The sequence below is a fragment of the Mytilus edulis genome, chromosome 4, assembly GCF_963676685.1.
Source record: "Mytilus edulis chromosome 4, xbMytEdul2.2, whole genome shotgun sequence".
NCBI lineage: Eukaryota > Metazoa > Mollusca > Bivalvia > Mytilida > Mytilidae > Mytilus > Mytilus edulis.
Window position 1 is genome coordinate 20,854,157 of NC_092347.1, and position 13,091 is coordinate 20,867,247.

The 13,091-nt window shown below is 31.8% G+C and overlaps 1 protein-coding gene across 8 annotated transcripts in view; it reads right to left on the bottom strand.

Annotated features, from left to right (window-relative positions):
- LOC139519190 (uncharacterized) overlaps positions 1-13,091 on the bottom strand; it is a 34,821-nt gene that overhangs the window by 7,167 nt on the left and 14,563 nt on the right. For all 8 annotated transcript variants that reach the window (XM_071311060.1, XM_071311059.1, XM_071311061.1 and 5 more), the window contains 11 exons: positions 11,845-11,982; positions 9,530-9,652; positions 7,138-7,209; positions 6,202-6,338; positions 5,652-5,753; positions 3,902-3,988; positions 2,946-3,053; positions 2,413-2,593; positions 1,972-2,115; positions 844-929; positions 121-191 (listed from right to left, as the gene is read on the bottom strand). In XM_071311060.1, the coding sequence (XP_071167161.1) occupies positions 121-191; positions 844-929; positions 1,972-2,115; positions 2,413-2,593; positions 2,946-3,053; positions 3,902-3,988; positions 5,652-5,753; positions 6,202-6,338; positions 7,138-7,209; positions 9,530-9,652; positions 11,845-11,982 (1,249 nt within the window). The remainder of the gene's footprint in view (positions 1-120; positions 192-843; positions 930-1,971; positions 2,116-2,412; positions 2,594-2,945; positions 3,054-3,901; positions 3,989-5,651; positions 5,754-6,201; positions 6,339-7,137; positions 7,210-9,529; positions 9,653-11,844; positions 11,983-13,091) is intronic.

A 13,091-nucleotide genomic window follows, 5' to 3' on the forward strand; every position in this document is an offset into this window, starting at 1 on the left:
TTTTTAGTATGCCGATATCTGTGTTTCTTTCTTTTTAGTTTTAGATGTCAAGATCAATATGTGATCTGTTAAAAACATTTGAGTGCTTTGTAATTAAATAGAACTATGTTTTCAACATACCACACTTCAACTTCAAACAAGTTTTCACTCCCAAACTTGTAAATGCCAAGTCTACCTCTTTCCCAATAAACCTGTAAAATGTGTATTTCAATATTAATTCGTCTCTGTAGAGTTCGGTTGAATCAGTTGATGTTGCTCACTGTTATATTAATAAGTATTCAGATACAGGGTTTGTTTTCCACACATGTATGCAGTTCTTCTATATGGTCGTTTAATTATTATAATATAGACAAAAACTGAAACACTCTTCAAAGATGTATTCATTGAAGAAACATTAATGATCCCAATTGTGACAAAACAAATGCAAAAGTGTCTTCATTTTCCCACCAGAGAAAGCGAGTCTGTGTATACACTTGTTTATAATAAAATGCAATGTTTGCCAAGGTTAACAACGTTATATATGACAAAGAAGTAAAACGACAAAAATACCAAACTCCAAGGGAAATTCCCGACGGAAATAAAATATCAAAAACTATGTCTCAAACACATAAGAAAAATGTAAAACATCTGTCATATTTCTGACTTGGTACAGGTATTTCATTTTTCATTATGTAGACATTTCGTATCGAAGAATGTTTATCCGATTATGACAAGCTGGGCCATAAAATTTCCATAAGATTTGATATAAAAATCCAAATATATTGAATGATGTATCAAAATTCTAAAGAAGCTTTGTCGACTTTCTGAATAACAAAATGACCAGAGTTATTACTTTTCACATACCACAACTTTGCCGTCTGATTCCACACGTAAAACTGTTCCTCTGCTACCTCGTCCACCATCCTGGTCGCCATGTTTCCAGTTTTTACCTTAAAGATTATGTATGACAAATTGTTAGTACCACTCCTAGTAGTTCTTAATGTTTTGTTGGTTCCTTTTTTTTATCTCTACATTTTGTCAACTATAGATTTTTAAGGTTTACTTTTGTAAATTGAGACTTGGACGGAGAGTTGTTTCATTGGAACTCATACCACTTCATCTTATTTCTTTTTTTACATGTTTCGCTACCAATGTGTTGGTACCGCCATTGAAAGACTTTCAGTCATGATGATGGGCACAATTATTCAAGTGGTTACGATGTACGACTGTTTAGGCATGAATTATATTAAACACATCGCCTGATTTGTTAATTTCCGGTTCATAACTATCTAAATTGTACTAATAAAGGCAACAGTAGTAAATTGGTGATTAAAAGTCATTAATCGTTTGAGATAAAATAAATCCGGGCAATAAACCAAAAACTGAGGGAAACACTATAACAGGAAATCAAAGAACCAACAGGAACACTAAAACGCAAAAAAAAAATAATAAACGCCAACATACAAAAACAAACAAATATTTTCCTGACTTGGTACAGGACATATAAAGAAAACATTGTAGGTTGAACTAAAATATGGGATTAGCTCCCTAATGATATGTTGACATCAGCTGGTAGGCTGCTCTTTTCTTCATCTTGCTTTGTATTTCATATTTCAGACTTTCCAAATTTTTATTCGGGAGTGCCTCTGATGAATGTTAGTCTTACAATATTTTTCATGTCATTAGCAAGAGATATTTTAAACAAACATTTTATCTGGTGTTTTAATAGATGTTTTGTAAAGTTTACAATACCTTCATTCTAACTTGGCTTTGCTTACCTGTATATTTTATAATAAAACACAAATATAAACCATTTACCGTTACGGTCTTTAGATTAAAGACATATGTGTGCTGCTCAATCTAAAGTTTAATTCTTATGTTTCTTTGATATTTTGCTTTTCATCTGGTTTGGTTTGTCCATAATGTTTTTGCTGCCATTTTCAACTACATTCATAATTCAATTTAGCGTATTCTAATTTTTCTATTTCATACCTCTTCCAATTTTGCATCCTACAGCAATCATCTCATCTACCAATCTTCTTGGTTCATTTACTGGTTTGATGTGAAAGACTTTGAAATTTTCATCATACTGGTAACAGTTTTTATGACCACTGTCCCATTCAACCCATATCATTCCTTGGAAAGTTTAAAAAAGAAGTCCTGTGAATCTTTTAAAACTTATAACCAACAGAACATTTGTTTTACAAAACAATATTTTACGTTTTTTACAAAAATGAATATATACATAATTGTGGCATGGACACTTCTTTGATCAGCTTGTTAGAAAAACATACCTGATTTGATAATATTGTAATAACATGTAATTCAATCTTTGCATCATATAAATGTTGTGACATTGTTATTTGATTATGTCAAATTGAATTTATTGTATTAAACACACAATGATAAAAGTACATGAGTTGATTAACAAACCATCATCATCTTCCCCGATAACGGTTCCCGCCATATTTGAATCTTGATTTTTCCATTGCCAATTAGGTCCACGTCGAACACGTTGTCCTAATTGTACTGCTGGGCATTTACTTTGCTTAAAGTACCCGCTATATTGTGTCATAGGATTAAGTAAGAGCATGACATTGTCTGTGACGTCATCCTGTTAAAATGTAAATGAAATGATCATAATAGACAAATATATGTTCTTGACTAAACGCACTTCAGATTCCGCAGAAGTTTAGCTCAAAATTATCCATTTTATCATAGTCCTACCATAGCTGACAATGTATTATTCCAAACATTGATAATGTCTTATTATTTGTATGGGCTTTGCTCATTGTTGAAGGCCGTACGGTGAGCTATAATTTTTAATTTTTAGAGTTGTCGCATTGGCACATCTTCTTTTTTATATTGTATATAATAGCTCCAATTATTTATATTATATATAATTGGAGCTATTTTATGGTTTTTTTTCAAATAAACAAGTCTTTAAATTGGAATGTATAACTTACAAAATCATCAAAGTCCTGGAGATCTGCTGAACGAACGACTGTTTTCACACTACTTTTGTCGATTTCTGTTGCGGTTCCCAGCTGATGTGCAATTTCTGATGCGTGGAACTGGAATACATGACAAACCAATAAATAAATTACTGAAAAGCCACTACAAATTTGAATTATAAATAACTATTTTTTAACAAACTGTTTTGAAGTATCATTGATATCAGAAGTTGCCGGACGGGTTTCAAAGTTTTAGTACATTTGATTCGAACAGAAACGTCATTAAAATCATTTCAATCAAGTATTCAAATATCAAATATTCCAGAACACAGATACCTGAACTTTAATGCATGTTTATGCTTTGGAAGTCCATTTCATCATATAATAGCTTATCACGGTTTTTTAAATTTATTTACTTATTGGCTACCACATCAATATGGCCCCTGTAACCTCTCACAACCGATCAGACAATAGTTTAAGTTGACCAAAAGTATATCAAATGTTGATTAATAGCTAGAATATACATTTGTCTTTCACGTAAGGATCTGAATGAAGCTATGTGGAATAACCGATTTTCCAAAGCTTAATTAGTAGTGTGTCATCCCTACAACAGCTTCTATTTTGGGGATGGAAAACTATAGGTGGCGCCGTAATCGGGAGATACCTTTGACAAAGGATAATCGTAACATATTTGTATAAAGTTGAATAGATGTACTCACAGTAAGAAACATACTATTCTTGCTGAATTAATACCACGCTTACGCTCTTGGGTTTTCCCCGTATGTACTAATATATATTCTTACATTTTTTTTTATAACTGTATAAGTATTGCTTTAAAAAAGATGGTAAACATGCAAATTATATAGACATTAACCTCTTATTATAACATTGTAAAATGAACTAAATGAAGTAAATTTTAAAAGAGGTCGCAAGAACGGCTAAATAGAACAAACAAATAAAATACAAACTAAGGTCTGCGTATTTTTACAAATACGATGAATCTGTTCAGCTGGTATCATTTTCCCATGTGTTTTAGTAACTATCCTTCGCATTATCTGAAATTAATCAAAACTTTAGTTTTAAACTGTTACATGTAGAAAAAACCTTTTTCACCCATGGATATATTTACTTATTTTACTCCTGTCATTGTTTTAATGAAATCTAAGTTTATGGTGTAAATATGATAGTGGCGTAAATATACAATTTTAATCCTGGTATTTTTTATGAGTTTATTTTAAGTGCAGCAGTCGTGAAAAACGAATGGATGAGACATAATTCAGGCAATGAAGTATTTTGAATAAGTTCAGATGAGGGATTGAAAACTCACTGTTATTTCATAATTTAGCTGCTTCGGATAGAAATCGACCTTATGCAAATACATGTATGTATACATGTACATTTAACAAACTTTGATTGATAGTGATACATTCAAAAAGAAAATGAAAAGGGCTTTTTTATTGAATTTGTAGGTTACTTATATCATTTTAATTATCAAACATTTTACAGATTTTGCAAAGATGCTTTTTTCGACCCGAAATTAGTTTACAGATGCATTGAAAATTATTTGCATAAGGCCGAATTCTATCAGCCGCAGCTCATATGTTTAGTGAGATCTCTGTTTAAACATAAACATTGTCAGTGATTGGTTGTGTGTGTTCATACCACTTATGTTTTTTATCAATAAGGACTTACTTCTTGACTGAACTTATGTAAGAGGGTATTACTTGTTAATAAATAAACTCATCATAGATACCAGGACTAAATTTTGTATATACGTCAGACGCGTGTTTCGTCTACCAAAGACTCATCAGTGACGCTCGAATCCAAAAAGTTAAAAGGACCAAGGGTTAAATGATTATGTGATTGATACTTGTTAGTCACTAGTCTATGTGTCACCACTCTATATATTCATGTTTGAATGGTTTTTCTTGATCTATTGGGTTGTGCAATGTATCGCGCAATATATATCATTATCGAAAATATAATTAAAATAGAAAGAATAGTATATGGGGTATTCATGCAATATATATCATGACCGAAAATACAATAAAAATAGAAAAAAAATTGTATATGGGGTATCCATTTATGAAACACAATGTATATGCACAAGCAAAATAACATAAAAAAGCAAATTCCGAACTGGGAAGAATAATACTTTGCCCTATAAACGGTTTGAGAAGAATTATTTGCATGCAAACTGACGATCACACCGCAACTCGAATTTGTAGACCAAAACCATGAAGTACTATCAATTAAATTAAATCTGATCAAGAAATCAAACCTGTATTGTCATGTTTTAGCGCCACAGTCACACTGGAGCATGCTAAAACAATACAAACATTTAGAAAACCTTGCATCGAGATATATGATAACTTTGACCAGCATCTTTCCATAGCTTCCATCCCTTTTCATGGTGTTCACTATTCTAGAATAATGAGGATAGGTCCCTGACATATTAACACTAAATTTGTACTTTCGAACGATCAGAAGCAATAACAAATAAAGCAGACAACGAACAAAATTAAAAAAAATATAAGAGCGATCAGTGTGCGCCATGTATAATTGCTTTTAACCAAGACGGTATGCATACAATTAGAATACGCGTTTTACAACTTATATCAATACACAAATAAATAATTAAATGACATATATCAATATAATGATCAACTTAAAAAAAGATGTGGTATAATTATTATCTGAATTTTTATTCTTAATTACATCGGTGTTTGCTGATCCAATTGGAACACAGAATATTCGTATACCTCGCCCTGCAATGTCCTTCACTACTTTTTGTAATTCTTTTTCTCTGTCTAAATTAGTCTAAAATGAAAAAAAAAGCAAATCTTATTTCAAATTGATCATCTTGAACAGAATCAGGATTGAAGGAAGCATGACCTCGTACAACTTGTTTAATGTAGTGGAATGTGATTTCCAATCACACAATTATGGATCATTAAGACACAACTAGTTGCCGGCACATTTTTATTATGCCTTTACCTGTAACGTTTTATAAAACATTGTTTGTGTCATATATGATGAATTGTAACTAGATATGTTTCAAACTCCCGTTATATAAGAGACAAATTAAATGAAAAAAAGCACATTTTTGCATGTACCTGTACTTGTATTGCCCTTTGATTTCACATAATAATATAAAAGTAATGCACCTACACCAAAGACATCATTAGTATCTTTATTATACACTGAAAAAGATACTCTTGTTCCAAAAAAAGAGAAGGATTATGGGTAAAATAGCATTGATACATACCAGTAAAGATGATACTGCTAATGCACTACCACCGCCTCTGTCCTCTTCATTCGGAGCTTCCACTCGAGTAGGCATCCCATCTGTTATCAGAATAATATACGGCTTGAAGTCGTGGTTAACAATTTGCGTGGTACCACCTTCAACATAAAAAGGAATATGTTGGGAATTGCTGCAATTAACCTTAAAAAGTAAGTATTTGTTGGAATTTTGCGTCAAAACCCATAATTCTGATCAAATCTGTATCTCTCGTTGACCTAAACTTGTTTTGACTATCCATTTTATTTCCTTTTTTGTTTATATTTGCCCGTACATAAAACCTATTTACCTTGCAATATATGACGTTGTATATCGAGATCGGCTAGGATGACACTTTACCGGTTGATTGCAATTCAAAGAAGAGAAGCAATTGCTAAATAAGAAATTAATTCAATCTTATTAGAAACAATGTGTTTTTTTAATGTTTTTTTCCATTGGCATGTACATTTACGATTCAACATTGAGTTGCATGCTTTCTTTGCTGGAACAACTTATAGATATTCATGCTGCGTCTAATAGCAGAGGTAACGAACACACTGAAACAGTTTGTGTATCAACCGTTTGGTTAATTGATATAAAAATGCAAGACTTAGTATAATGAAACGTGTAGTCTAACATTTCTTAGTGTCTATATAGTGAACTCTCTGTAGAGCTATTTCCTTGCAGTACAGTGGAGACAGACAATATATCGGCCAAATACAAATATAAGGCTCTGATGGTCTAAAACAAAATGACAAATCACTAGAAAATAGAAGGTATTAGAATCTGAGATTTTAAAATACTAAATATCTGGAGAACTCTTGTGATTAAAAATTATCCTTCCAGTATTCACAAATAACAATAATAAACAAAACCCAAACAGTTTAATCATATACATATTTCTTTCATTAGCAAACTTACAGTGACTTAATCCAGACAGTGCCATCAGAAGTCCAGCTGTTAAAGGGGATGGACCACCTGCTTTCAGTTTTCCTATAACAAAATTTATCAGAATCACAATTATACATGTATAAAGTAACATATATACGTATGTCAACAATTGACAGGTATACCATCGCTTTAGCAATCCACAAAGTTTGAAACCAATTTAATCTATGAAATGCAAAAACTATTTGCTATCTTCAAGTCATAATAACTTTCCATTGATTTCTGGAAAATATACGACTGTAGTCAATGATAACAGTACATTGCATGTAAAAAGTGTTAAACAGTTAATTTATTCATTTGAAGTTCTGGAGGAGGTTATACCAATATTATTCTAAAGACTTTCTTCCATTTTTTCTATATAAAATTTGAGATCCTATAAGATGCCTGATATAAATAAAACAATGTTTTGATAACTGCTGATGCTGATGTTTGCTGGTAAAAAATTGGAAACATCACGTTTAATAATTTCATGCGTCCGAAGCGCTTTTCTGGATTTACCTTCATCAGGAAGGCCCAAAGGCAAAACTATTATATCTAAAATAAAGTAATAAATCAGGGGAACACAAAAGTGTTTGTTATATTTGTATGTTTAGAATTGTTTACTCCAATATATTACCATTGTCTGAGTTATGTTTTATTGTTCATTTAACGATTAGAACGTTTAAAATGTAATGATTCAATTTATATGTCATGAACATGTTGTTATTTTGTACAGGTTATTATTTGTACAAACATTTCATACAAGTCATTTCATGTATGATGCCATCATACAAGTTATTACTTGTACAAATACAATTGTACAAGTAATTACAAGTACAACTTTTACTGAGAAAAGATAATAACTTGTACACATCATAATTCTACCTTAGCCTAATTGATGTTCTCAATAAATCGTTTCGTATTAAACAAATAATTTATGGCTAAAACTTACAAGTATAAACTTTCAACATGTGTGTATTTTTTGTATAACAAGTATATGAGCAAAACTATAAAAAAAAACACCTTAAAACTAAAATGTAAAGATGGAAAACAGTGAAATCATATTATTAATTAACTCATGGCATGACAACAACTCTTCTAATAAAACGGTATTCACACTTAAGTCAAATTGAGTTCAAAAAAGACAGTAGCCCTAAAAGATATTTCTTACCGCAGTATGATGTTTTGAAAGTAGACGAAATTGAAAAAAATCAATCTCAAAGGAGACGAAATATCTATTATTGGACAGTTGATGCACTTTACCCTTTAATTAGAACAGCACCTTCCAAGAGATAATTAAAAGATTTAGAAATTGGAGACATGTTATAATACCAGCGCAAAGAGTAGTCCGAGGTCCGGTTGACTATGGAAATATCAAATGGATACTAATGAGGAACAAAAGTTGGAATTATGATTGGTTTTTTTTTAGTCGAAATCAAATCGAAACGATTCAGAGACAATGTTGGACATATAAGAGACCACTGAGGTTAACGTCATGAAAGCAGTACAATTGCTTTCTTTAAGTGGTGACCAAGGTCATGTTCACTGCAGCTGTCGGGGTGGCTGTAAGACAGACACATGTAAATGCAAAAGATTGAGCTGGCAATTCCAGGTGTCATGCTTTCCTGTCTTTTGCAATTAATAAATAGGTTATTGGATTTATAAGGTTTTACTGTTGTTTCCAATATGAGATATTACATTTGCAACTTTTAATCCTGATTTATGTTTGAAAACAAATGATAGAAGGGTTTTATTTTATTTTTGCTTTTAACGACTTTGTCACTTTGCACCAGTAGTCCGTATGTGGCAACAAGCTGTTTTTGTACAAGTGATAACCTGTACAAAATAATAAAATGTACACGACATATATACTCCTTTGAAAAAATAAACTTAATAGTAACTTAGAAACAGAATTCATAAATTCAAAAATGTCCATGAATAACAACTCGTGTAATCTCATATGGATCTAACATTTTCCTTTGACTTCTCATTAAAGTACATTTCTATCTGCCTATCCTTAGCGGAGCACCTGAGAACCCCCTCTTCTCCCCCCCCCCCCCCCCAGTTTAAGGAGGTGTTCGTGTTGCTTCGTCTTAAGTTTTCTATGTTGTATCTTCTGTACTATTACTTGTCTGTTTGTCTTTTCATTTTTAGCCATGGCGTTGTCAGTTTATTTTCAATCTATGAGTTTGACTGTCCCTCTGGTATCTTTCGTCCCTCTTCGAATGACCTAGTACTAAATACTCAATGTTTTGTAATTGTGTTGAATTCATCTATATATTCTATTGATTAGATTATTAGTACGTAAAATGCAATGTCAGAATTTACAATTTTCCAAATTTTACTATCGGGAGCGGTTAAATAATTCATGCGTCAATTTTATTACCTATTTCTCTCTTGATGTCGTCATAATCTGCTAGAGGCGGAAGAACTAATTTAGTTTCTGCTCCAAAACATGTTAAACCGACATTGTCCCTAAAATTATATCTCAAACTGGCTCGATGCAGACCTGAAGAACAGAAAGAGAAATTAAAATATTTTAGGAGAATAATGAAGGACCATTTATACAGTAATCTATATTCACGAATGTTATCGTCTAAACGATGGTGCGTGTAGTATTGATGTATAGTTTCTTTCGGTGTGACTGTCATAAAAATATTATATCGGGCCGTAAAATGGTAATGTTAAAAAATCTTATATTTTATTGTTTGAAAATAAGGTAAAGAGATATGATTTCCGATGACACAACCAAGGTTAAAGAAGGTGGATTTTAATTGTTATCAAACATACCCAGCTTACAATTGGTTCAACCCGACGCGCGTTTCGTCTGCATAAGACTCATCAGTGACGCTAAGATTAAAATAGTTAGAAAGCCAAAAACAAGTACATAGTTGAAAAGCATTGAGGACCCAACATTTCAAAGAGTTGTGCCAAATACGGTTAAGGTAATCTATGCCTTGGATAAGAAAATCCTTAGTATTTCGAATAATTCATAATTTTGAAAGCAGTAAGTTTATAAAATGACCATATAGTTGATATTCAGTAAATTCCGAATTGACTAGCACTTAATGACAACCGTACTGCATAAGACAATGAGAAAAATCCATAACATATAGTCAGTTGTAAAAGGGCCAGACATAAAAAAAAAAAATATGCATTAATTTTATTAAGAATATTATTAAACGGCTAAATTTATAGCAAAACAATTAACAAAAAACAAATTTTACAGAAATGAATCATCGAAAACCACTGAACTACAGGCTCCTGACTTTGGACAGTCTCACAAGGAATGTGGCGGGGTTTAACATGTTTGTATGCCCAATATCCCCCTTACATTGTACATGGAACAGTGATGTAACAGCACAACATAAGAACAAAGTATACAAATTAGTTGAAAAAGGCGTAACTCATCTTATCGATACAAATTAAAGCAACATAAGCATAGACTGGACGTGGCAGGGTATTTATCTATCCTTAATACTTAGGAACAAAAAGGAACACTATGTACAGATCTGAGAGTACCAGCAGTTACTGACAGCTAGTTCAAAGCCTATAACAACTTATAAAAAAATCATGTATCGAAGACTAAAATTTGAATCAGTACACATCCAACATCCGATTGATTTAATGTAATCAAAGACGTTATTAACAGACAGAGAAAACACGACCTTCACACGTTTTAAACTCATTCGTTCCATTCAACTCATTCAGTCAGTATTTGAAATCATAAACGTTAATGTGCACGGGGATACTCAAATGCATGTTAGCGGAGGCACACTTTTACTTTAGGAATCTGGCAGCCTTTTTCTTGTGTAAAAGAGAGACAAAAGATACCAGAGTGACAGTCAAACTCATGTTATAACAAATCCGGTAAATAGTATAATTCGGTAGGTCACATTCATGAAAAGGAAATGGATTGTAGTTACGACGTAAGGAAAATATCCGATATCATCTATGAAACGGTTATTCGATTACGGTCAACCAACTCGTGATGGCGTCCGTAAAATTTACGAAGGGGAGATTTTAACTTCACCATTTGGAAATCTTGGTTTAATATTTTTTGTAAGATACTGATAAACTTTCAAGTAAAATGTCTGTTAATAAAACACTGATTAAGGATATTAGGCTTATAGTTTTATACTGCCTCATTAGTGCATAAATCAATATATCAAACGGCAAAAACAGTTACAAAGTTGAAGATCATTGAGGACAAAAATTTCAAAAGGTTTTGCCAAAATCATGCAACGGTTAGTTTTCTATGTTTTGTCATGTGAACTATCTTTTGTCTGTTTGTCTTTTTCATTTTTAGCCATGGCGTTGTCAGTTTATTTTAAATTTATGAGTTTGACTGTCCCTTTGGTATCTTTCGTCCCTCTTTATCTATTCATTGAGAAGAAAACTGTTTGAAGTTTATTGATAAATATGACCATAGCAATAATATGTCATGTCAACATAAGTGTTGACTATTTGACTTATGAGTCCGTCGTGTAGGAAACCTCCAGTAATACCGAAACAGTGGTTGTATGAAAAACTTATCAAAACATAAAAAAGTGTTTTATAGGTAGATTATCGTGTTTTTTCTTTATATTCGAGAATATGCGCCTTGTCACCTTTTGACCTGTTATTTCTACCTTTTATCATATATATATATTGTGTATATGTACTTTATTAAATTGAATTGAAAAACAATACGATATTTACCTTCGATGTAGTTTGTGGCAGTTTTTATCATTAAGTCAAATTTCTCTCCTTGCATACTTTCCGATGTGTCTAGAAGAAGCATGTAGTCATGACCATGGGTACTCAATTTTTCAACATTCAACATCAATTTCATGGCAACTGTATTAAAATGATATGTTTTATTAATGAAATGATACACATGTACTAATGTATAACATTCATTATAAATACGACGGTACTCCACGACCGGTGTTAAGCAAATATAAAATAAAAACATTCATGTATACAAAACAAATTCATGGCAGAATTTAAACAATGAAATACAATGCACCATGTATATGAAAAGAGAATAATTTCTGGTATATATGAAGTATCCGTCAAATTCACATAATGTAGTCTGCACAAATGCCGATGACATAATGGTAACAATGTCGGATGGACCATGATGTATGTGTGCTTCTTTGTTTGTTTATTTCGTGATTAATATTATAACTCAATGTTGACTGGTGTTCCCCTATTTGTGACATTTTTACCTATAAGGTGTGTTTGTTTTGTTCACACATCGTTGTCAATATAATGCGAATATATGCAACTGTCATACAGTTGGGAAGTTTAAATAGGTATAGAACCAGGTTTAATTCACCATTTTCTACATAGGAACATGCCTATACCATAGCAGGAATATGACAGCTTTTATCCATTAGTTTGATGTGTAAGAGATTTTGATTTTGCCGTTGATCACGGACTTTCCGTTTTGGATTTTTCTCGGAGTTCGCTTTTTTTTCTTACTTTTTTGTAGGATTTATTTGAGAGCTATAATTGAAATAGTAGTAAGAAAACATGAGATTTTCTATTAACAAATAAATCGTGTATGTAACAATGTTTTAGATTTTAACGAGAGAAATTTATGTATTACTGAAAAATTATTACACCAGGGTTTTCGATATCACAAACTAGTCAAAACATTTACTAAATTTTATCATCGGTATAAAGACATTATTCGTAAATATAGGTCAACATGCAGACTTTTAATACGTTCAGGTATTTCACATCCAATTTTTTATGGTAATATTCTTTATAAAGCACAAAGGTGTCAGTATTCACCTCAGAAACTTACAAAACCTTTGAATAGACTTATTAAGAAGGGATATAATTACGATACTGTTGTCAAGTCATTAAAGATTGCATATTTTGGCGTTAATATTGAGTCATTGATAAGGTCTTTGCATCGGAACTAAACACATTTATTCTAAAAACAGTTGTTGGCA